This window comes from Triplophysa dalaica, chromosome 4 (genome assembly GCF_015846415.1).
Source record: "Triplophysa dalaica isolate WHDGS20190420 chromosome 4, ASM1584641v1, whole genome shotgun sequence".
NCBI classification, from domain to species: Eukaryota; Metazoa; Chordata; class Actinopteri; order Cypriniformes; family Nemacheilidae; genus Triplophysa; species Triplophysa dalaica.
This window is the reverse complement of record NC_079545.1, coordinates 13,932,070-13,959,059: the sequence shown is the minus strand read 5'-3', so window position 1 is coordinate 13,959,059 and position 26,990 is coordinate 13,932,070. Positions and strand designations below refer to the sequence as shown.

The 26,990-nt window shown below is 38.6% G+C and overlaps 2 protein-coding genes across 2 annotated transcripts; both read right to left on the bottom strand.

Moving 5' to 3' along the window:
- Positions 1-1,052: 1,052 nt before the first annotated feature.
- Positions 1,053-22,457, bottom strand: mxd1 (MAX dimerization protein 1). The gene is made up of 6 exons (XM_056747178.1): positions 21,329-22,457; positions 20,556-20,655; positions 13,798-13,827; positions 8,673-8,787; positions 7,927-8,086; positions 1,053-5,152 (listed from the first exon to the last, which is right to left on the bottom strand). The coding sequence occupies exons 1-6, from the start codon at positions 21,393-21,395 to the stop codon at positions 4,959-4,961; spliced, it is 666 nt and encodes a 221-aa protein (XP_056603156.1). The 5' UTR covers positions 21,396-22,457; the 3' UTR covers positions 1,053-4,958.
- A 625-nt stretch (positions 22,458-23,082) lies between these two features.
- On the bottom strand, positions 23,083-25,990 carry snrnp27 (small nuclear ribonucleoprotein 27 (U4/U6.U5)). Its single transcript, XM_056746040.1, has 6 exons — positions 25,829-25,990; positions 25,279-25,405; positions 24,870-24,970; positions 24,189-24,268; positions 23,672-23,736; positions 23,083-23,362 (listed from the first exon to the last, which is right to left on the bottom strand). Exons 1-6 carry the CDS (start codon positions 25,863-25,865, stop codon positions 23,308-23,310), a joined length of 465 nt encoding a protein of 154 aa, XP_056602018.1. The 5' UTR covers positions 25,866-25,990; the 3' UTR covers positions 23,083-23,307.
- Positions 25,991-26,990: the final 1,000 nt, after the last annotated feature.

Here is a 26,990-nt window from a genome sequence, read left to right as displayed (position 1 = left end):
ATCCATCAACTACAGTCAAATATTGCATAACAATCGCAGTTTTGGTTGTTTCTTCTTTGATATAAACATTTAATAAAAATTGTATATTCATCTGATAAGCAAAATTGGATAAGACAACAATGCTCATTCACAGATAATGTGCTCTAAATGTGTTTACTTTTATGTTCTGTTCTGCACTTTGTTTAGGCATAAACTTCATATAATTCTTAAGTAAAAATTCTCAAGTAAAAAAGTTTAAAAGGCTAAACACATACCGGCATTCTGTGAATTTATTAAAGCAACGTCTGCAATTTTGGTTTAGGTGAAATCATCTTATTTTAAGAAAAATAATACTGTCTGTATTTTACTGGGATGTTTTATAGAAAAAACTGATTGGAAGAACAGCCACACTGCTAAAATCCGTCTCTTAATCTTAAGAACAAAATGACACAGTTGGACATTTATCACATCAGGATATAAGCTTTAAGCATTAGAGCTTTGTAGCCATAATCCAGCAAGGCTGTAGAAACCCTGACAGCCCTCATTCCTCTTTATTTCTCTCTGTGTGGTCTATTGCTTCCATTTTTGTGCCGTCTAAAAACGACACCTACCCTTCCCCCTTTCATTCTTCTATCCATCCTCCACCAACGATCTAGTTATTGAACGACAGCTAAGATGTTATCTTCACATACCCAGGGATTGAACCATTTGGTCTCATTTCAACCTGAAGTGTTTAATTTCTGTGCCATTTGTTTTGCTTCATTTCTGTGTCATTTCTGGGACGACACATATTGTGCTACTTTAAACACAACTTGTGTTGTCCCTTTCACAAAACGTGTTAAAATGACACATAATGTGTTAAATAGCAAAACATGTAATAAATATCACATCATTTTTAATGTCAGCACCATTGTGCACGTCGTCCACATTTTATGGAAAACACACAATTATTAGCTGCATATAAATTTGAAATAGAAGACTTGTAAACGAGAAAAAAAATTACACACTTCAGCTTTGATTTGTCATTCAACATTGTCAATTTTTCTTTACAAAAAACCCACAAACAACTGCTCTACATTTTAAGTTTTTTATTTTAAGGTCATTCCTTTTAACCACATATTTAGCAGTCAACATCAAAGTAGCCCAATTCTTAAAAAGTAACAGCATAGAAATGTCCATTTCTGATTGAATGTAAAACAGACATAAGCCTCTTTTGTTACAAGAGGCAGTATGTGAAGGATGAGTATGTGTGTTTGTGTGTATTTGTGAAGGTGTAAGACACCTGAGACGCAGTCACAATCAATGGGAATGACTGCCGATGGGCTCTTCTCATGTGGACCACGTCTGCCATCGGTTTCTGACGACATCTATGGAGTCCATACATTTGTATGTCTTAAGGCTCTAGCCGTTTTGTACTCAGCTTACGATAAATTACCCATATATACAAATCAAAGTAGTACATCTACCCCCCTCTCACGGTGACATCATTGACTGTGATAAGGGCAGCGCAGGGACACGGTACGTCGGAGCAGGAATTCACATCCGTGTGTGACAGCACCAGTCTTTCACATAACGCTCGCAATGCGTTAACCATGTCCCGTCACCGTTGTTCACAGAAGACGACGAGATAGGAGATAGGTTACGCATAGAAGGGGTCAGACTGTGGAAATCAGAAGGAACTTCAGAGGGCGTGAGAAACTTCAAGACACCAATTTTTAACAAGACACAATCTTGAGAAAGAAGTTCACTTTTTGTTTGCACTTTTCTTTAAACACTTGTAACAAATAAAAACAAGACGAAAGCATATCAATACAAAAGTCATACAGCCCTAAAGCCTCCACCCTCCCAAGAAGAAAATAAGAGAATCGAGCCCTTTCTCTCCGTCTGTGGACAGTGACGTCACAAGAGAACATATATTTATACGCCACCCCTCCCCGTCTCCAAAATACACGGTGCTCTAATGCTCTCATTGCTACAATGCACACACTTTTTTACATTTCATATTTATAACTAATCAACAGCAGCATTCCATATGTAAAGAAAGAACAATTGTTTATTTTTGTTCCATTTAAAATGATTTTTTTGGTGCATCATTCAAGTTATATAAAATTACATATTGTAAATCTGAGTTAATCTTGGCATGTGATGCGATCGTGAAGTTTTCACTACATTCAGACGCGTATCACTCACAAAGACTCTCTACAAAACCTACATCATTTTACTCACTAGAGTTATAGGAAAACATATGTAGTTAACCATTTCCCTGGACCCATCAGGCACAATAACAAAAGGACTTCATTCCCATAGCCACTTTTCACCACTTCAATACCACCAACACACTAACAAATATCCCCTATTTATTTTTAATGCGTTTTTAATTTTTTTATAATTTTTTAACACATTTTTATTTTCTAGAGCAGGAATAATAGGAAAATGAAAGAGGACCAATTTGAGGTCATGTAAAGTTTTCGAATATATAATTATATGTATTTTTATGTAGTGCAAATCAACTACACATCGAAACTAACAATATAGGGAAAACAAAAGCAACTAAGGCAATCACTACTTAAATATAATCTCATATATATATATATATATATATATATATATAGTCTATGTTTGAATATATATATAGATCAAATATAAACACTTTATCAATATACGTACATATAGGGTAGATATCTCTCTTTTCTGTGAACTATATACATGACTACATTTAGCAGAAATGGTAGATAACTGGGTGCCGAAGTAAAACTGCAATGCAGTGATGTAGCCACCAAGAAACCACACACACAGGCATGCTTCCACACACTCGTACAATGAGCCTGATGGCACAGATGCGGTGAGGATTCATTGCTCATAGGTAACCTGAAGCCTCGGACCTTTCTATCAATGTCCGCGGTGCACGCAATAACCCCGACCAAGCTGCTCTGCTACTCATGGAATGTGCTTTTACAATCGCCCTCGTACTTCTGGGGCTAAACAGTCGAGAGAAAAAAGGACACCAAAAATGAACAAGAGGATGCAACACGCACACACACACGAAAACGCCACTGTCCTTAGAGAGAGAGAGGAAGAGATACCTGAGATCCAGATTTCAAAACCATCCCCGCCCCATTTCATAAAACCCACCCACAAACCCTTCAAAGAATCTCATGCTCCGTTCTTCACGACGATGTCAGTTGTGTCGCCCCCGGTAGTAATAAAATTCAAGGTGGCACCTAGGGGGCATTAAAAGCAAAGCACAGATGCTTAAAAAAAGTCAACAAAAAAACAAACCCCACGACAGCGTTCCTTTGCTCAGGATGTCAAAAACTGAAAGTCAGTTCAGTTGAGGGGTGTATTGCTACCGACCTGATGATTCTGCACAGCATGGACATTACAAGTGCTTGCTGGGTAAAAAACACACAACAACGACACATCAGTGATAACTCCCAGCACGTGATGGGAGTGGCAGGCGGGCGGGTATTAGACAGTGCAGGTAGATATTTTTAAGACTAGCTAACACACTACACCTGATACATCACTACAGTAGCTGCAGTCCCTTAGAAGAGACGTTAGAAACGAAACGACATTACAGTACATCTTTTGACACCCAGCGATCCTTGCCTGCACGGTAGAAGTAGCCCTTTTGCTCCGTTGTCCCGTCCGCGTTTATTCTGCATGACAGGGCGAAAGCGGCTTCGGTCGAGCGCAAAGGGCCACTTCTACTAAATCGTTGTCTAAGTGCAAAATACCATGCTCTGGTAGGTTAACTAACTGGTCAAATGACCCAGCCCTGTGTCTTCTGGACGGTTCATTCTGATTGTAGCAACGATAAAGGGCCGTCAAAGACAGCCTTGGTTGCGATTGTCCCAGAGCGAGACAGTGAGTAGGCAGTGGGCGTGTTATGGTACACATTCTTCACCTGGCTTTGAGGTCTTTAAAGCGTACCTCCGCCACAAAATCCTGTCATAAATGACTCACCCTCAAGTCGCTCTTCAAGCCTTGGACCTCCGTTTTTATCCTGAATGCAAATTGAGATCCCGGAGCTTACTGACTCCTCCATAGACTGAAATGCAACCAAACTTCAAAGCGCTGATAGCGAGTAAACACATCATTGAAATAGTCCATGTCACTCCAGTGGTTCAGCCTTAATTATATAAAGCGATGAGGATACTTATCGTGTTGACAAGAGCACCCAAACACGATGACTTGTGAACACGCATTGGAAACTAACAGAAGTCAGGAAATTGTTGAATATAGTCTGTATTTTTGTTTGTTTGTGCACAAAACGTATCCTCGTCGCATTATATAATTAAAGCTAAACCACTGGAGTGACATGGACTATTTTAACAATATTTTTTCCCACTGTCAGTGTTTGAAGTTTGGTTGCGTTTCAGTCTATGGAGGAGTTCTGGAGATAAATGGAGGTTCTGGGCTTGAAGAACGACTTCAGGGTGAGTGATTTATGACAGACACATTTTTGGGAGGAGGAACCCTTTAAGGATCCCTGTAGGGTCTTTTGAGTAGGGAATATCCCGATCGAGTGCCTCTCTCCATTATTGGATGCAATTGGATGATGGGAAAGGGTAGGAAGATATGATTGGACTAAGGGAGGTGTTAACATTCTGCCTCCACCACCGGAGATTGGGGAGTGAAGCCGATGGTGTGAGGGGATCGGTTAGGGTCGTGGAGAAGGCCTGTCTTCGGCAGGCTCACATGGGCCTTGACTCCCAGTTCGTAGAAGGTCTGTTTATTGTACACCATGGTCGAATTCCAATACCTTCTCCGTGCATCCTCCTTTGGACTCCGCACACACACAAACACAACAGACTGGATTTGTCAGAGCATCGAGAAAGGCTGTTTCTGTCTTTGTCATCGGTCACAAAAGAGGCAACATCGTTTGAGTATTAGAGCAGGACGTGGCAGGAGATGACTGGAGGTACGGGTTGAGGTGGTGAGTGATGAGTGGTTGAGTACCGTGGAGATCTGTGCTCTTAAAGACTGCAGCCCAGCGTCGGGCTCTTCTCCTGAGAGTTGGCGAGGTGAAGTAGACTGGCACTGGAATAGCCTTCGTCGCTGCAGCTACTGCGCAAGCTTCCCCGCTCGTCCGAGTCGCTTACGCTGCTGGTGCTCCACTCCAGATCACCCAGCAGATAGTCTGTTCCCTCTACGTCGACATCCACCTCTTCTGTAATGCAAAAACAAATTCTTAATAATGTGCAAAAAAAACAGTAGAGCACAACGCTGTAATGTGTACATTTGATGATTTGATTTTGTATCAAATCAACCAGTTTTCCTCCTGCAAAAATAAATCCTCAAATGATGAAGAAAGCCTAAATATTACATGCCATAGATGAAAATTGTAACAGTTTAAAAATGAGAAGGTACATGTGTTCTTTTTCCAGTTTGTGTGCTTATAATTCAAGACATATTAAACACATCTTGATATTCTTTTATATTCCAGTTTTTAACAAACATATCTTTTGGTGTACTCATGTATAAGGCCATGTGTGGTTTAATTTCAGAGATGTAGGGATCCCAATATGGCTCAATGTGTAAATGCAAGTCAATAATCAAATTTGGGTCACTTGCATACAGTTGATATTTAAAACAATAACGAGGGTTTGACAAATCATGTTAACACAGACATCTGACACTATGTCTACATTGCAAACAAGCGTTGTGACAAGGAAGACTAGGTCGCTCCTTATATAATCAATAGAACTGTCAACATCACACACTAGCAGTCAGCTTTGTTAATCATAACGGAAGCGATCCTGTTTTGTTGCGTTGTTCTGCTTGCTTGCATTGTGGACATTTGTGTTAACGCCATCTGACAACATTCCTCAATGATCTAGAACTTTACATCCAGTGTACATATACGTGTTTGTTGTAGATTTTAATCTCACCATATTTTCTATTAGGGCTGCTCCAATATAACATAAATTATAATCACGATTATTTTGGCCAATATTGAGATCACGATTACTCACTAACTTTTAAAACAACAAAGAACATTTTTAACTTGGCTTTGAATTTAACTGAAAAATAAATGTAAAGAAACAGCACGGCTGAACCACTGTAAAGGAAAGGGGTACACTGTGGATTTATACCACAATAAAAGAGAGGACCCTGGCTAAATGTAATGCTGCACAATAATCGTTTTACCTCGATTATTTTGTTTTTGTGATTGTTGAAGGCCAAAATTGACGATTACGATTCATTTTTGATTAATTGCACAGTCCTATTTTCTACATAGTAATGTTTGTACGAAATACAAATTTTACATAAATCTAAATAATCAAAGACTATATATCCGCATAAAAGTGCTAACATTACAGATAATGTAAATGTACAAAACATGTGACTAAAAATACAAAACTGAACAACTGGCCTGACCAAGAGAGCAGAAAAAATGCAATCGAAGCGTAAATGTGAGAACGTTAAATCTGTTCACATGAAAAGACTTTATTGCTCATGTCATGATGCAAGCTGTGATTTCCTTAAGAACTTGTTTCAATCGATCATTGTTAAGGTAAAATTTTTAAGTGTGCTAGGTTTAGTCTAGCTGGCCAATTATCTCCATGGCGACATTCAAATTTAGGTGTTTAAGCATTCGACATACACTTCACACATGCTGCAGTCTGTCTTCATGCCATCTGTTTGTGGGACAGGCTACAGCACATATACAATGGGAAAAAACAAATTCTGGGAAATCTGTGAGAAGCGTGTGGGTTTCCTGTGTAACTAAGTTAGTGTATGCCGATTAGGGATGTCAATTTATACAAATTCCCATAATCGATCTTCATTCAAATTACCGATCAATTAATCGACTACTCCTTAACTTTAATAGTTCACTGCAATATTCCTCTACTGCAGTAAAATATAGCCAATGAATGAGAGCGTGTAGCCTACATATATCATTCCATACCCCAGTTTCCTCACCTGAACTTAAAAATATTTCTTAGATAAAAGACTGATGGCAGTGTAAAATAAATCAATGTAATGGATCATATGATACAATTATTTCTTTTAATAATCAAACACCAACTCTGATGCGAATTCTGGAAAAGTTGTATGTGAGACTTTTTATTTCCTTGCGTGTGTCCGCGTAAGAAAATATGATATTTTGTTATTATAAGTGTGTTGCAAACCCAATTATAAAAAGTGCTGAACCTGCTTTTGTTTCTTTTGTGTTTTTTCTGTTTAACCACACTCATGCTCAACTTATCGTAGTCATTTAGTCATCAGTTCCTTTGTGCTACTGTTCTTGACCTAAAGCCACATGCTTCCTTCTATACATATAGGCAGAATAAAGTAGAATTTAACTTTGAACAATGTGAAAAATATAAAACTTTTGAGTGCAAGTTTAATGTCTGACTTTAAATGCAATAATTTAATATATTAAAAGCTCTAAGCATCTAATGGTTTCTGTTATAACCTTAACCCTGTTTCTACTTTCACTTAAACCTTAAATATGATGCAGAACATCATGTGGTGTCATGTGAACTCTCATGTGATGTTGAATCTGCTCATAAACAATTATTTGAGGTAGAATGCGGCAGTTTTACCATGAACTCTCTCTTCAAGTCTGTTTTTAAATATGAAACAAACAAAAATCAAACTGAACACTCAATTCAGAACTGCTCTGCACCAGACCACTTCCTCAACCATTAACCTGCTGTACATGAGAGCGTGACTACATGTTGTAAATGCTATCTTACAAGGGCAAATAAATCTTAAACAGATCTGAGTGTCGACAAATCATCTGCAATAAACACGTCTTCCTCGAAAAACTGTGACAGACCTATCTGCTTAGGTTAAAATGTCACTCACTCAAATAAACAGATGACATTTTAAGTTGCATAGCCTTTATATGCACTACATGATGTGCTGGATCACCAACCAACAGCCTAGAATTCCAACCTGCTAGTTAGATTGTGTATAACAGTGTGTATTTACCTTGGTCAGAGTCAGATTTGTCAGAGGAGATGGTGGAGCCCATGCTGTCCATCCGTGTGCGCTCCACTCCCAGCTGCTCCAGACGTCTGCGCAGGTGTCTTTGTTCTCTCTGCAGATGGTCTAAAGTGTGCTGAGCCTTTCGCTCGCCCTCCTCGAGTCTCTGCAAACACACAAGTTCAAAGGCTTTTTATAGAAAAGACAGTTTAGCTCTCAAATCTGATTAGATGAATTGTGCTTGAAGCCATTTCAAAGTTATTATAAGAATACGTGTGACAATAGTTCGGCTAAAGAATGGAGAATTTATAAATGTCTCTAGATGGTAAATAGACATTGGTCTATTTTAATATTTGGCTTATGCAGTGAAAACTTTAAGCACAGGGCTGGTAAAACACCACGTTTATGGGCTTAAGTTTCAAGAAGTGCATGGACTAATGAAATGTTTTTCAATTGCACTGTAATACATTTGTTTAAACATTTAGAAAAGCTAAATGGCTTCTAAATAGTATCTAGATTTTCCTAAATGTGTTTAGGCTTTAACCTGTTTTACAATGGTTTATAGAGTTTTAATCACTCTGAATAATGCTGTACTTTTCCTAACCAGTGCACATGTGCTGATGTGACGACAAAATCTGATAAATAAGCATTCCAATGCAAAGCCTTTCGTTAATTATTGCTATAATATCACACCGATCCCGTTGGGTCTTCTGAGAATTTTATGCCAACACCATGGGCACATACGCACGTACCTTGATGTGTTCCCTAGCCCTCATGAGTAGGCTGAGGGTTGTGTGCCTGTTTGAGTCTGGTCCTAAGGGCACGAGGGATTTCAAGCGTTCCAAACACAGCCGTAAATTTGCCCTCCTGGGTTGAGTAACATGAGGAAAGAGAGCGAGAGAAAGAAAGCAATTTTTATAGCAACAAAATAAAGAGGATTGTGTTGACAATCTAAAACAATATATTTATAATGCCCTAGTTTTGGCAAAACTGTGCTTATGTTTCATTAGTGAACAAGAAATGGTGCCGAATTGACTCAAAGCTTTTATTTTTAGATTTAAATTAGATTCAGATCACTGATTTTCAGTGTGGTCTCAGACCATTTGAATTATATAATATATCAAATATTAATGCTTTGTTTTAAAGATAACACAGTCAAAATTGCAACATTTACATGCGGTGCATTGATATATCTTTCCACCTGTTGTGTAAACATAAGTTTGTATTTCCCAGCAAGACTTTAAGTTTATCTGTCATAAGCATCGGTCGACAAGATACACAGCTGCCAGGGTGTGGTGAGGTGCCAGCAGCCACATGACCTGTTATGCAACCTGCCAGAAACTGCAAACTGCTGTAGGGCTTTATTCGTACAGAGACGTGGATCACAACCCAGCTATTTTACCTTACAGACACTGCGTGTGAATGTCTGCGTGTTAGCACTGAAAGAAAAAGAGCTTTGTCAACAGATAATGACGTGCGTGTTTGCTTCACGAAGCTTTTTGAAACCCACTTCAGTTAAAGGGATAGTTCATCCAGAAATGAAAAAAGTTAATTTATCTTACAACTTTAAGTGTGTTAACTATTTTGATATTTTGAGTTCCAGGGCTGCAAAAATAGGAAGTCACTTAATTCAAAATATTTTATTATATCTTCCAATGTGTGCACTGGATAATGGAAGTAAATCTTGAAATAATGTGTTAAAATTACATAAGGAGGAGGCTTATAAATGTGTAGTATTCTGTTCTATTCTGTTATTTAAAGAGTTTAAATCATGAGGCCATTTATCATTGTTGTGCCACCTTATCATTGTTGTCAAATTTTTAGCAAAATAGCAAATTGTGATTTTCGGGGGGGGGGGGGGGTAAAGGAAGGTGTCGGTTAGCCACATTCTAAAATATGTATGACTTCTTTTGATATCAAGTTATAAATGTAAATACATACATACATACGCGGTCTGTGTATTGAAAGTCATGTTAAATGACACAAAAGAAAGTCGTGCTGAGTGACATCTTAAAAAGATTGTGCTCACTGACACAAAGAAATGGGGATATTCCTGTCCAAGAACACGAATTAATAGATTCCAAATTTCCTGTATATGCCAAAAAATGGTGTTCCTTTTTCCACATCGAAATGGTTATTCAATTATGCAAATTATGTAAGAACACTAGAAAATGTATATGCTACTTGTTGGAAGAAGTCCATGTATATGAAGTACAAAATGGTTAGATTTGCAATAGCAATCCAATTGTACAATGCAAATAACCATAGAGATCAACTATTAACTTGTTACTTTACATGCCTGTGACTCTACGGCTATCTTAATCAGCTATGTCATGTCTATAGACGCCCTATTGACATGACTATATTAACAACAGCAAACCATCAGTTCCCTCATTGATAAAGTATGAAGTATTAAGCATCTGCATTGCAATCAGGTAGTTACGTTCTTAAATGTTGCTTCTGCATCTCAAGGCCACATGTGCCGTTGAATCAAACGGAGCTAATGTGAGCAAATGTGAGCTAAACAAAAGGTTGAATGCATGTGTTACAGGTTTGTTTGCAAGGACTGCAATATGCTAGACTGCTAAAGGACGGTTGTATGTACACCTGCCTCTCCAGCCCACACGTACACATAAACACCCACTAGGTCATGTTTACGGCCCTTCTCTTTGCTGTCATTCTGCGTGTGGTTGGCTGGTCTAAAGGGCAGGAATACTATTACATAACATTAAAATCTGCCACCGAAGCGGTGACATAACCCGAGTAGCCCGGTGTTTGTTAAACAAATACAGACTGCAGGCTCCGTCTGTCATTTACACAAACAGCGCATCGTTGCACGGATTGGGGATTGTTGCATGAAGGCGTATGCAGTTTCGTTTCTCTTCTACAGTACTTCTGTTTTTTCCATTCCTTTATGAACCCCGCTATTCTCTCTGGGGTCATTTCATGAGGTTTCGTAAGAAGACCACTGAAGGCTGCAACAACTAATCAATGAAATCTATAATAATCAATAATCAAATTGATCTTTTTGTGGCACACAGAGAACCATTCTAATTTAGCGAAAGACATTTATATTCAGCTGTTTTCAGAATGTGGGAATGCACATTTCCTAAAACCAACGGAATTACGATTATGTAATATAGACATAAAAACATAAAAATTATATTAAGTTCATATGTATTTTAATCAAACAGAGCAAAAAAAAACTTAAAGAAGGATCAATTTAGAGTGTAAGTTAACCACAGCAGAAATGTAAAATCTCAGATGCAACAGAGGTAATGATATTTTTACAAAAGAGCAAAACTAACGGAATAACTGAAATTAAAAAGAAGTTCCTTACATAGCGAAAGTAAAATATTACGGCATGCTATTCCTGCAACATAGTAATCTGATTAATGAAAAATAATTGTTATTAGGGCTGTCAACTGTTTAATCGAGATGAATCACATCCAGAATAAACGTTTGTGTTTACATATTTGTCTTTGTACTGTGCATATTAACTTTATTTTTATAAGAACACACACATACATGCATATACAGTATTTAAGAAAAATATAAAAATTTACAATAAACATTTATATATAATTTTAATAATTGTTAATAAAATAAATACATGTAAATATTTCCTAAATATGTATACGTGTATGTGTTTATAAATACAAAATTAATATGCACAGTACAAAGACATATATAATGTAAACCCAAACTTTTATTTGATCGGTTGACAGGCTCTAACAGTTATGTTTGATAGTTAAATATCTTCATCCCTAAACACCACCCTGTATCTGTACTTAAACAGGACTTCTGCACACCTGCAGTTAAACAGGTCACCCTTTCCCAAGTCGAGGCATATGACATTCACAGTAAATCATCATCCTCCCCCGGCCTTTGACTCCTGACTCCTAAGTAATTGTCTTAACCCCACTGGAGAAGTGTACAAGCACAGGCATCCATGGCAGCTCGCAGCTCAGATTACACTTCTGAAACCTCTCTTAAAGGCGAACAGGCAACAAGCATGCAAGGTCCATTTTAAGAATAAACCCGCCATGTTGCAGGCAAACGTAACCATGTGGAGAGAATGTTGCTTACAGCTGTTGTTTGTGTATTCTTTTAGAAGCTGTTATGCTACAGAAACACTACTTTCGCTTTGCCTATAGGGCATAGTGTGCATTACATATGTTATACATTTTCACTGGGGGTCACTGGGCAGAGTGTGACAGATTCACACAATACAGGTGTGTGAAATTTTGCATGATACTGATAAACCCCAATAGTAGATTGAATATGGTGCATTACACGTAAGCTTAACAATGAGGTTGAAAGGGAAAGTGCTACCACCTGCTATTTAAAAAAAAATTGAACAAATAAGTTTTTGCATTTAGCTAGTAGGCAATTGAGCCTAGTTGGAAATGACTTAGAAACTACCTGGAACACCCTGCAATGTCATGAGGAAATAAAAACCTCTCCATAACACCTTAGCAACAGCATAGCCATAACCGGGCAACCGTACAAAAGACCCAGTCCCGTGTTCCAGGGTATAATGAATATTAGTGGCAGTTCTCATTCATTTCAATTTAAAAGTAGAATTAAACCCTGAATGTTGCCAATTGTGTAACAAATTGTCGTTTAAGTCATTTTTTGTGAAATTCTCGTTTTCTACATAAAATCATAATAATGTAAACAAATGTAAACAACATTCTGTGAAAAAAGAATCTTGATATCTTTCATTTTGACGGAGTACGTTCATGGCAAATATTGAAATAACAATAAAATGAATGGAATGTAACTTTAATGGTCATTATCTTCAAATTGAGACTTCCGCTTGGTTTTCACAGACTAGGTTACAAATGGATGCAAAAAGTATTAAAATTCGGTTGAATTACAATTTTATAAACATCAACAATGTTGTGATACTATTATATCATGAACCCATTATCGTGTATTGTATCGAATCGTAAACCGAGCCTTTCATTACACCCCTATCGTGGTCGCTTCCTCTGAAAGGGTGCAATGTCTCAACGTGTCGACCCACGCTATCACTAGGCCATGGCTGTGTTTTTCAGAACTAAAGAACTTTAATGATTACAACACAGCTGCACTGGTGCACTAGTCATCCTGCCCATTTATCCAAATCTGCATAACAAATGCACTCCCACTAGAGTTGCTTTATGAATATCAGCCATGGACTCCATTTTGAGCCAGTATGAAATGAAACAAAAAATAAACAGAGGTAGCCTCTGTGCCCTTCTTTAGCTGAATTATTCTAACAGGGGATGAAAGCCGGTCTTTACAAATGAACAGCGGATCGGTTGTCTGGGGCGTTGTGACATCAGAACTCAGCATGAGGAAAAAAGCATGCTTTACTAAGTATGTCTGGTGTCAGACAAGGACTGTGACTACAATATAGCATGCTTTGTTAGAAGTGTAAAAGTCATAGTCCAGACGCCCTGGTTTTGCTCACTGCTAAGCTTTACAAAATGTATTATTCAATATATTGGGAAAGCTGAGCTCAGAGCTCGGTGTGTGTGTTAACCAAACCGCAGCGCACTGGGGACGGTGACTATATGCGAGATCTTTCACATTAAACATTTCAGGTCATCCGTTTATTGAGGATTTGTCTCTAGGTCAAAACTGAATGGATACACAAGCTCATTGACTGACCTCAATACTCAGCATTCTCTGGGTCCTAGCGGAGGCATGTGATAATAGAAGCCTCCAAAAGACTGAAATGAGGCATTCGGTCACATTTCCCAGTCATTTAGCTTTAAATTACAGAAGAGTAATCTCATCATTGAGGATGTAATGAAGTATATTCCTGAGAGTTTACAGATAGGAGCTAATAAATGTGTCACTGACATTAAGGTTATATGGACATACCTGTTCTTCTCCATCTCGTTGTGTGTAGACCTGAAAAGACAAAAAAAAAGAGAAACGTAAAAAATCTAACTGGCGATGACCAATTATCACTATTTGTGTTGCTCAAATCATGAACTTTAATGAGGTTTTCTAAGCACTGGTTCTTATGAATGACGATGACACTGGCTTTATGGATTTACATTTGAGGATCAGGGCTGCGACCATTTTGCGACAATTTTTCCTGCCAGTGCGACCAGTTTTTCTAAACGGTTGCACCGGTGCGACTGCCAAACTGATCACTATATAAATTTTGCACATTATAAATTAAATTAGCAGAAATGTATTTTGTGCAAGCAACGCATCCAGTCACTTTATTTAGACTTCTGCTTTTCATTTATCTATCAGCGCCCCTGCCCCCCAAAGCCGTAATGCGCAGAGTCGCATTCAATGCTACATTGCTGAAGCGGAAGGACAGAGCAGAAGAGTGAAGCACTCACTTTTGCAACTGAAATAAATGTGTTTCGCCTGCATAATGCAAGAATTTCCACAGCTAAGGTACAAAACAGTAACATTAACAAAATATGTTGCCTGTATTGCATGCAGTGTGAAGCCTATGCAGGAAACAACATTTGCATCAGGGTGTTTAAACTTTAAGCACTATTTTACTATTGTATAAATCCAACAATACTGCAAAGCTTACAAAGTGCTGGACATAACGTTCAATAATTGAAATCTGTGATTCGTTGTGTATCAATGCAACTTTCATGAAAAAACAAACACTAAAAGCCTTAGTTCTCGCGGTTTGTTTGACATATGCGCGCGCCCAGAAAGTCAAGAGCGCAAAATACTAAACTGAGTAACTCTGAAACGCATATATAAACACAAAATTACCACATTTGCAAGTATCCTTGTAAAAGAAGTCTGTTTCATGAACATAAACAGTTGGGAAATGCATGTTTCACATGATATTTTTATCCTTATACTCGCTCTTAAAAGGGGAAGCAGCATAATAAACATCTCAGTTTATAATGGTCATTAAACACCAAAGATCAGGCCCAAAAACACTCACTGATATTGAAGGAATTGTGTACTCCTTATACGAGTTGTTCGTAATAAAGGAAAAAGTCAACATTTATTTTGTTGTTAAATATGTGCATTTAAATATGTTATTAATTAAGCCTTGATAATGTGTGCGAGTTTATATATAAACAATAATGATTTGTTTTAATTGGTAATTTATTTATTAATGCATTAAACACGTTTGGAATGTATGACGTTTTTGTCATTTTCTTGCCTCATCCCCGAGGCTGGTGGCACCAACTGTATGACTTAGTAGCACCAGTACCACTCACAGACTCAGAGCAAACACCAAGACAACGAGTTAGCTTTCCCATAGCTAAGCGGTAAGAGCATTGCGTTAACAGCGCAAGGTTGTGGGTTCGATCCCAGGGGATTCCACATACCTATGTATAAATGTATAGGATAAAGAATGTAAGTCGCTTTGGATAAAAGCGTCTGCCAAAATGCATAAATGTAACGAGAACAACAACCAAACAGTATGGAGAAAGATATGCTTCTTAGCTTACTGTTCTTGGTTTTAGTCGTTTGGTTTTGTATCATTCCTTTTCAACAACGGCACACTTTCTGTGTGTGTATTGACCCCTAGTGGACTACTATACTTTTTCGCGCATTCACTGTTGTATGCTGTACGTCCACGTGGTCTCAAAAAATGGGCCGAACGCAGACGGGGTTTGTGGACAGTGGCTGACCCCTTTCGATGACGAAAATGCATCATGTGGACGGGGCGCAAACGCGGACAGACATACCAACAGTGTAGGCGCGAAAAAGTACACTAGTCCACTAGGGGACAGACATACCATACTTTGTAGCCACCTAGAAACCGCTTAACAATGCTTTAAAAAACATTCAGGAGGGATTTATATTAGCAACGTTCCACAACACACTAGCAACTGCACAGCAAAGAGACTAAAAACAACTACGATCAGAATAACAGCAGCTAATGGCAGCAAATGTTCACGAATGTAAACGCTTAGTTAAAATGAAAGTTCACTCCAAAATGAAAAATCTGTTTTTATGTGCTCACCCTTACATCATTCCAAACCTGTATGACATTCTTTCTTCTGTAGAACACAAAAGAAGATATTTTGAAGATATTTTGAGGTTGCCGCGGTTGCGGAGAGAAATCTATTCATTTGCGCTATGAGCACATCTTCTGAACGCGGATTTAGTGCAGCGCTGGACCACATGTTAAGTTTGCCAACATGTTAGTTTCCCATCAACGAGTGGGAAAAAGTAACTTTTTTTATGGCAATCTGAATAGGAAAGCCAAGGTAGGCTTAAACAGTTTGTTTCAAATTGAATTGTTAAGGACTGTAAGGGTTCATACTCGGCAGACTGAAGTTGCCACTGCAAAAATAGTTTATTTATTTCATATTTAACTTTCTTATATGATAATAATTTACTGATGTTTGTTTAAATGTTTTATATGCTGTAGTGTGCCGAATGTTTGCGCATTAAACTTGGACGGATGTTTCATTGTCATTTATTTCAGATATCATATTACAAAGAGTTTTTAAATTAGGCCTATATCTCTCTTCCATTCGTCATGGTTATTAAACGCCATAGTGGTAAAAACCTGCCACCGTCACAGCCCTACTGGCAACCAAATATCACCTTCACCTATCTACTTCCAATGTATGGACACAAGATATTTCTCAGAATATCTTCTTTTGTGTTTCGCAAAATGAAGAAAGTCATACAGGTTTGGAATGACAAATTCATGAGTGAATCAAATCTTTTAACATATTTGTCCATTTTTGAATTTCCATTAATAATAACATTAATATAACAAAGATGTCAAAAGTAGGAAATCAGGATTTAATGTGGTTTAGCTCATGCACCAACTAATAGGTTGTAACTTTACAATCACTTTCTGAGGTTAAGAAATCACACAGAGTGTCCGGTGTTCATCGTTGTGTTTAATGTTCAGTAAGACAAAATGGTGTTTATGTGGTGTAAGGATGCAACTCTTAAATGGCAGAGGGCTTCTTCAGGGTCCCCCTGGCTTCTTTAGTAGATGTTGGAGTTGCCAAAATGCTAGTTGCTGAATGCAAATGTACCTTGTCCTATCCGTCTCTTTCTCTGTAGCTAAGTTTGCAAAATACATAGAGGCCCTTGGCCCCACTTAGCAACAGTAACTAGAAACACAAGCCCGAGACACAAGACAGTAGTTGGGGGGTAGAGGCTTCACACACCATGTGAATGAAGGCTCAATTCAGACGGACCACTGCTAGATCAATAGAGGAGTTGAAAGAGACGCGAAGAGGAGGAGGGTAAGATAAACAATTTGGAAAAACATAGGGAGTTGTTTTTGCTGCCTACGAGGAATGAACACATTTATGAGATCAGCCATCGCAAAGTTACCAAGCTGAATTTTTTTTATGAGCCCTGACAGAGAAAGATTCTCATCATTCCGAGTGACCAGATGTTCCAAATGACCAGGACCTACAGGATTTAACTTTCTCAAAGACACAATAGTGAAAGGATCGAGCCAACAACCTCCCAGTTATCAAGACTGACGCTTGGAAAGAGGACGTATTCTGGTCCAATCAAACTACTGGACCTGAACTATCCGATGTATAAAATGTGCAAATAGACTGAACATTTCCATAAACGCACAAGCACACCCTTCAACTCTGACAAGTCTAACAAGAGGATCCACGAGCACTGAATGGCAGATCGTGCAGAGTAAAGGGATAGTTCACTCAAATATGAAAATTCATATTTCCTCATGTCATTCCAACACTGTAAGACTTTTTTCTGCAGAACACAAAAGAAGATATTTTAAAGAACATTGGTAAGCAAAACACATCGGACTCCACTGACTCCACTTTAACACCACAAAAACCATTGTGTTCCACAGAAGAAAGTCTAACAGGTTTTAAACGATATGAGGGTAAAAAAAAATCACTTTAAAGAGTGAGCTCAGAAGGAACGCATCTCATCTCCCCCATCCATCCTGACCTTGTGACCCCATCTGCAGTAATCCTCACCCTAAAAATAACCCTCATCTCAGAGAACAGGATATCTTCTCACGCCAACGTCTCTCCAGTCGTGTAGCCCCTCCCCATAAACCTACAGTACGTGTCTGGACTGAAAGCAGATGTCAACCATCAATAGTACCAAGTATATTTACAGCTACTGTTCAATCGCCTCACTGTCTCATAGTAAACAAATTAAAACCCCCCGACTAAGTCCATAACTGCCCCTACAGTCCATGTTATGACTTTCAGGTCGGTTAAGATGAACAAATTTATAGACAAGGTTTCTAACAAGCTTCCATATTAGTGTGCTTTGTAAAGAGACAGGACGATCTGCTTGGCTGGTGTCTTGCGAGGTGAACTTCAGGGGGTTGGGTGAGGTGGATAGATACAAGTGAAAAACAGCCTGTTTCACTATGCAAGGCCAGTTGATTCTCCCTTGGCGCTACTGTACGTGCCAAGCCACCTGTTCCCAATACATAGAAGGGCGAAGAGAAAAACATATTTAGTGCCTCATAGGAAATGGACTCGTAGTTCAGTCCGGTTTCCTGGTCATCCGTTTTACATGTCAGTTGCACCCACAACCTTAGAACTGTATAGCAGGCAAAGGGAATGTAGTAGGAAAATACAAATCTATAAAAGAGGAACCCATGTCTGATGTTATGTGCATTAGCCTACATATATCGTTTGATCATAAGTGAGACGTGGGAGGAGCCCTGTCATATATACATATATATATATATATATAAATTTGGCTGTCCAGCTATCCTGGTTGCCTGGATCGAGAGGAAGGGGGAGGGGCAAGAGGAAGGCACTAGCCCACTACTCGCTACACGTTCATGCATCAGGGACACACACTGCCACCCTTCCCCCACAATCCATCAGGAAGCGCAGCTATGGAAAGCAGGTTTGCCAGGGAGATACACTAGATAGGAGACCCACCTGACCTACATATAGGTCATATATATAAAGGGTACACAAAACATGCATCCTTAAAAATAAATGTATAGAAAAGTTTGTAAATTGCATTTCTAAGGCGTGTTTAGCTTTTCTCAACTATGTCATCGTCTGAACACTCAGAGATCAACTGAATCACGTTCAGTCTCTCAAGCTGTATGAATAGACAGGGGGCAGAGCCTTGTAATGAGTCAGGCATCCTCGCTGGATCGACGTGGAGTTTATTCGGCACATATCAGGCAATTGGAATTCAACAGCAAAAAGTGATGCATTAACACCAGTGCTTGGGTTGTGAATGAGTGTTGCTTGCATGTTCTGAAGTTCAGAGTGAAAGGCACAACACAGCTAAAAAACGACTTGATGCAATGCATATGCAATATGCAAATTCAATTTGGCAAAATGGAATTGATATATTTGAAGATATCCTGTCTTCTCTTTAGCACTACCACACATACTGTTTAAACTGGATGTGCAGACAATATATTTGTATATCTTATTATCAGAATTGCTTGGATTTTAAATAAAACACATCCGTTTTCCATCAACTGGGTCAAACACTGCGTTTGATGTGTATATGTGGATGAATGAAAATGTAACACAGGGTATCATATAACAATGTATTGTTGGGCAAAGCATGAATATCAAGTTGAACTTGTATACAGCTTGGCTGATAATACTCCAAGAACATTACACCCATTTCCATTAAATGAGTAGCTATAAACAAAAGGCACATTTGCCGGTCATTGGTAACCTTACAGAGCCCGAATTGACCTGTTTAGAAAACAAGCTTTACAAGTGGACACGACATGACCCCTTATAACAACAGAAGTCAACAAGTCCAAATTTGGTTTGAGAAGAAGTGCTCTAAGAATGCAGGTCTAGAGGCCATTACATTAAAGAGAAAGCTGTATACCTGCATGACTCTAACAATTCAACTCAACTGGTTTAGCATTGTGTTGACAATGCAAAGGTTGTGGGTTCAATACCCTGAGAGAACACATACTGATAAATATGTATAAATCTAGTGCTACCCTTGTTAGGCCTTATATCCAGTTATTTATCCAGTTACAAACCATAGATTGGAGATGGGGCATGTTTTCAGTGTCTTGTTGTATCACAGCAAAGAAACACAAAATATAACTACATCACATACCTCTAAATTGGTTAGTCTATATGAAATGGATCACATGGGTTCCATATCTGCCAAAATCTGTGACACTTTTCTGCGGATGGGGGCTCTGTTAGGATCAGCTTATGTTTAGTTAACGGTTAGTTCGTTTGTTACAAATTAACGTCAAACCAGCAATCAGCACTTCGAGAGAAAAGCAATACAGGCCAACTAATTCCATTTACAGGAAGGAAAGTGACAGTTTCAGGCGTACTAATCGGTTGATGGTGATGAAATCTGAGGTGCTGACTATTGACTGAGTTAACGATGACTGTGGGACGTGGGTGGTGAGCGTCACAGGGAGAGAAGCAAGAGAACGTCTCTCTCCATGTCGATCTGCACGAGGATGAATCAGTGAGTACGTTCCTTTCATGCACGCATAAGTGACAGAAACGTTCAGGTCTGCTGATTTAGAAGTCACACGCGTTCCGTGTCAACCGAGGACGTAAGAGGGTGTATGTGGATACGCTGATGCTACGACATGTGAAGTCGGTAAACCTACATGGGTCAATGGCACAGAGACGACTGTACGTACATGACAAGAGCAGACTAACAGATCAGTCAGGAATGCATTGTTGTAATGGTGGATGTACCTGCTACTGCAATTTTTCTTGCTTTTGATTTTTCGCTTCGAGCCGTCCCTATCTTTGCTGCTGGTGAACGGTAACATTGAGGCGTAGCCATGTTCCGCTTCTGCAAAATCAAACAGAGACATTTAAAAGCCTATTAGACCACACAGGAGAAAATCTGAAAATCAAAAGACACTGATCACACATATTGGCCAATTTTGCAGAAGTTAGAGAAATGAACCAAATAAACTATCATGCTACATATTCAAATGGACCATTTTATTGAAAAATGTTTTGCTCGTGGCTCAATGATGTCATCTGAACTGGAGTAAACCCACTAGCCAGCCGAACCACAACACATACAGGGAGGGGGGGTTGCACCAGGAAACCCTGCACAATACACCAACAGCAGTGCAAGAAAAATGGATTTCAATTTTACATGAACACAAACACGTCACCGAGCACCATTAAAACAGATCTATGACACAAATATGCAGCATTTTATCCCCAGAGAGCCTTTACAACACATAAGAGTCCCCTGCAACGTCAAACGTATGGTGGCTGGTCAGCACACAGTCTCAGACAACTGAAGTGGCCACTTCTCCATGCTTTGATCTTGCCCAAGTGCCACAATAAGCGAATATATCATGCATTCGCGTCTAATAAACAGGCATTTGCTGGTTAAACCCCCCACTTTATTTGTTATTAGCAGGCAAGCGCCATGGCAACAGTGTTGGGATTCATTTGCATGCCAACGTGCGTCCTTATATCGCATAGACATACATAGGTTACTTTACCTCTTTCTCTTCGATCGAGATATTCAGCTGCTTCGATCAACATCTGCAGTTTTTCAATAGCCGACATTTTCCGCGATAAAAATGACAATCCGGGTCAGAAGGGGAAAAAACAAGCACCAGCAGCCTTTCGTTGCTTCGTGTTTTTTCCGTCCTTTAGCTTTTGGAGAATAAAAAAATCCAACCAGACGAGTTTATAAAATAACAATGTCAGGCAGCGAGGGAAATGTTTAGATATGGGGGTGGTTGATATCTGAGAGAACCAAAAATGTGTAAATAAACACGTCTGTTTTCTAACGATGATTTCAAAAAGTCTGGATGAGAAAAACGAATAAAAATGTCCCTCAGCTGCCAAAAATCACTAGATTAACTAGTCCTGCTCATGTTAGACGAGAAACTGCACATCAAATGTGAAGAAAATGAGAACTCGAGCAACACGACCGTGGAAAAACACTCATGCAAAACCAAAAAACAATCCAGGTTTGCAAAATCAAGGCAACTCTTTCTGGAAGCATGTAAATGGTGACAGTCAGGAAAGTCTAAATACGTTTAAAGACGAGCTGTCAAACAGAGAAGTCAATTTTTAGACTCTGATACTTAAGCTCTAGAGACCAACGTGCATCGTGAAAAAAAACAGACCAAAATACTAGACTGACAGACCGCTCGGTCAGATCTGTTGGTTGCCAGCTTTAACAAAAAGGTGAGTTTGAGCAGCTGGTGGTGATATTTTTGTTATTTTAGCTCGTGCTTTTATGCTGCTGTGCTGGTTGCGTTTGGAAAACAAACAGCATTCAAAGCCATTTTCGATATGCCTCGTCGGCGAAGTGGCAAGCAACACTTTGACGTGTAGTAAAAAAGGAAAAACGTGAAAAAATGTTGATTAGTCGTTGGGGAAAAAAGCGATGAAAATAGAGATTGGACTGCCTCAAAGTCCAAACAATCGGCTGGTTTCGCTATTCTAAGCTTGACAAACGGTCTGGCTACTTATTAAAAAGCTCGAGCTGCACGTAATGTGTGCAGCAGAGGAAAATTCAACAAAAATAGGACAAAAAACACGCAGCTACCAAAACCATAACGTCGTTGTGTCAGTCAGATGAGATGTTTGCTAGTTGCTGTCATGTTACTGTTCCTGTCAGTGTTCCTGGGGGGAAGCTAAGATTTGATTGGAGGGAGGATACAGGAAGCTGGCCTCTGAATGGATGTGTTTTCTGTCAATCTAACTAACCGTTTCTGGAGCCGACCAATGGCTGAAGGGAATTCTGAAGCATGAATATATGAATGCTTGTAATGCGATTCCGCTAAAAGAGAATGGTGCAACTAAGCAGTACCGTAGCGCCATTTTGGAGCGAGAGCACAACCTGTACCGTGGTATTCTGGCATTTGCTCCTGAGCCAAAATGGATTATTATGCAAATCGTGTATTGTTGTTATGCGATGATTGGTTGGATCGTCACATGGCTAGCTCCTGTGATTGGTTGCCTTTAAGACGGGCCGGAACTCCTAACAGCCACACCTCCCTTGAACAGGCGGGTTCTTAACATGACTTCACTTGATTTGTACATTTAATCATCCAACATTGCAATTATATTTGCATTTCTTCCCATTGATTGTTGTGCCAAAATACATGTGTTCATAAGTACACAAATTAAGCACTAATTAATACAAGACAGCTTGAATTGTCAAATAATTAATTAAATTTCAAATGATGTCAATGAAAAGTGAATAAAACGGCACATTAAATGGACAAAAACATCCATAAACTGTTATGAATTTATTTAGTACTGCAAAGTTTTCATAAAATGAGATTCAGGTTTATTAGCTGCAAACTTAATCAACACTTACATAAAAACAGCCATTAAATGAAAAAAATAAACAGAGGAAAACTGTTGGAACACATATTTAAATAAACTGTGAGGGGAAAGCAATATATGCTTCGTCGCAAAAGTCAAAGTTGTTTAAAGCTTGGTTCCTCACTTCTCGTGATCAAGCAATGAAATCCAAAGGTCTGTTGAAACCACCTTTCCTGTTCATGTATTGCCTGCAAGAGAAATATGATTACATCATTGATCTTCCTCCTGCACCAAGACATTACATCACTGCCCACCAATGAGAATGTTCGTCATTTAGCAGAGCAGTACCTGCAGAGGTGATTGGCCACATGCTTAACTGTTGCTGGGATATTAACTTTTTGAATTGCATGTCGAAATGTGTGACGTATACACATATATGTTTTTATAAAACAGAAAGCCAGGGAGCATAAAACACAGAGCTCAACATTGAGTGATTTGGGGGAAATTATGCATAAACATTTAGGTTTCTTTTACCAAAAGAAACTTTAAATACAGACCTGTATTTTCTCTTTTGAGACACATTAACTGCAAACGCACCGATTGAACCTTCTTTCCTCTTTCCCTGTTGAAAAAATAGAGAACCACTACAATATAGCATGTTCCTGTGTCATTACAAATAACAGTTCACTACAAGTTTTTATTTACAAGTAAATAATATTAACGACAGTGCGGGATCTTAATTTGTTTAATAAGAATAACTTGGGCGTACACTTTATCTAGCCGTGCCATCTTGTGGTTAATTTGAGAATGAGCTTTGCCACCCATGGTTTTGTGGAACAGCAGCTACTGTTGTCCATTGGAGGGCACATAACACAGAACGAAACAAGTAAATCTTGTATTGCTCAAAATATGTAACCTATCAAAAATAGTTCTAGTTATTTCCCTCTAAATATAAAGTTTCATAACAAACATGAATAAAAAAAACTATGTTCTGCTCTGGACTTTTTCCTAAGAAAGTCATTCTTGAAGTGTAAACTCTAACACCCTTTATGAGTAAAGAAAGGGAGACCTTACCTTTGATGTGTCAAAGGATCCAAACCCCATCGTTTTCATCATCTCTATTTCTTCCTCTGTTTTCCCTTCCATATCCTCAGCTGCATGAACAAACAGATGAGACAGCATTAAAAATCAAGAACTAGTTGCATGGTATAATAACCAATGTAGAATTTTAACTTAAAGTCAAGATACAGGATTTACGACTATTTTCGTGCTGTAGTGTAATGCCCTTTCGATAATACAGGGTACTAAACCACTAATATTTTGTGATTATTGCCATCAACTTTTTAACTTTGATTCAAATACTGCATTATCTATTGACACAATTTCAGAAAGTGTACAATACCTACAAGAGTAGGCTATTTGGATATTAGTTCACAGTATATAGCCTTCTGTCTATATTGTTCATAGTACATACCGACTGTCACATTTTCATAGTACATGGCCATTGTATAGTATTTTCCTAATATTGTATTCTGTATTTATTCACACTGTATATCCTGCACTTGCTAATTGCACTTCTGGTTAGACCTAAACTACATTTCGTTACACTGTACTTGTATATGTGTAATGACAATAAAGTTGAATCTAATCTAATCTAATCTAGTTGACAAGTTGACTAAATTCCCTTGAATTTTAGATGCCAATGCAAATTTCGTTTTGGACCTTATTGTGGGGTAAAAAGACTGACATAATGACCTGATATCTGATGGACCTTGGCATGCTTCTCCTTAGAGTCCTTCCTGTCATCCTTCTGCCGCAATGGCGATAAGGAGGAGGAGCGGTGTCGCCGTGGAGATCTGCAAAAACAAAACAGACACAAAGCTTAAAGGGAAGGTTATGAACAGCTAGCATTAGTCACAGTCTCACACTTTTACACACCGGATCTTGCATTTATTCATTTGGCAGAAGCTTTTATCTAAAACAAAGCAGCTTACAGCGCATTCAATCTATTTTGTTTTATTAGTAAATAATGCGTTCCCTGGGTGTCGAACCTATGACCTTTTCATTACTGATGCCTATTCTTAACATCTTTGTTGTAATATTTTGTAGGCCATAATTTGCACCTATTATAGAACTACAAAAGTCGGTTATATTTCAAACTCACCTGGACCTGCGTCTGTGGGGGGAGCGCGAGCGTGACCTCCGTCTGTCTCTATCGCGCGATCGAGACCTCTCGCGCTCCCTGCGCCTGCGCTCGCGATCTCGAGAGGACGAGCGTGAACGCCGTCTCTCTGAAAGAACATAAAAGATTATTACCATTTTTTTGCCAAAAAAAAGATTGAAGTCATTGGCAGAGTAAAGGTCGCTGAAACGATGTTACTATGCCATGCTAAGGTGATCTTCGTGTACACTGGTTAACGTTAGTAAAAAGAGCCCATTTCAAAACATTTTGCAGCTTCCAAGCTATTTATGACCGGATTTATCGACAGGATATGTTAAACAAACTGATTACCAGTCAGCCAAATAATTCATTCCAGTTATACACTTCCAGTGTTTGAATGTTAAATTGTCCATTTGCATTGAATGTGATCACCACAAATTGCGAAACCGTAGGAAAGAATCGTGTGATGAATGTGATTGTTGTGATGTTAGCAAACAGCAAGCCAGAACACATTTTACGGTTATTTTTTTTTAAGAAAACCCTGAACTCGTACCTCGTCGTGGTGGTGTTCGGCTCCTACTCCTCACCATTATTCGATAAGTATAAATTAAACGGTTTTATTTCAAAGAGTTCTACAACAAAATATAACTAGACATTTTCAGATAAAAACGTCTGGCGATCGCTATTGACTGTGCACCGCTCTTAAAGGTCCGACGAAACAATTGAATCATAAATAATAGTTCCTACCGAGGGCGTTGCTAGACCTAAAGCTCTAATGGGGCACGTGCTCCATTTACTTTTTCTATCACCTTTTTCTTAAAAACCTGCTGTGTGCAAGATATGTGCAACACAATGCACAGTAAAAAATTCACCTGGCTCAAACCACTATCCCTACAGTGCAACAATACTGGGGAAGGTAAACATTTATGTATTTAAAAATATTTAAGTATCTTCAACATAGGCCTACTTAAAATCAACTTTATTAACATGTTTGCATGCACTGTATGGAAATAATGAAAGCAGAGAGATTTGTTTGTGGTACATCTGCATGTATAACAAAATGATAACAATGAATAATTACATATTTTCAATTTAAAAAAAAATATGGTTCACTGTTTTGCAATAAACTGTACTGCCTATAATAGCTCACAAGTTATCTCAGCCATAGTTACTGACAACTTTTTTTGTTATGTTCTAAACAAGAGCTAGGAAATAAAATATTAATTTCATTTCTGAAAGTACAAAACACTGATGTTTTTCTAAGCAACAATGCAATTTTACTGACTTGACGAAGGTTTTCATGCGACATTTTCCTGTCATGTCTGAGACCTGACTGGCTGGGGGTGTAAGTTTGTTAATCATCAACTCTAACCTACTCATCTTTCTGCTTCCACAAACAAAATCTGATGCCCATTCTACAGTGGATATTAAGGAACGAGTCAGAATAAGATGATCGATGTTATTAGAAATTTCCCTTAGTTTCGTCAAGTTTTCATAATCTTGCGCGCCTGCGCAAGGAAACACACTGACGTGCGCGTACATTGATTTCTTCGCGAAAGTACGGCACGAGTTTGTGTTTTCGGACCGGTTAAATTGCGTTAAAAATTCTTTTACAAGCTTGAATTAAGTGACTACGTTTCATATCAGTTTTTTAGAGCTATTATCCATGTAAATGATTACAGACAAATAATGTTCTTTTAAAATAACGAATATGC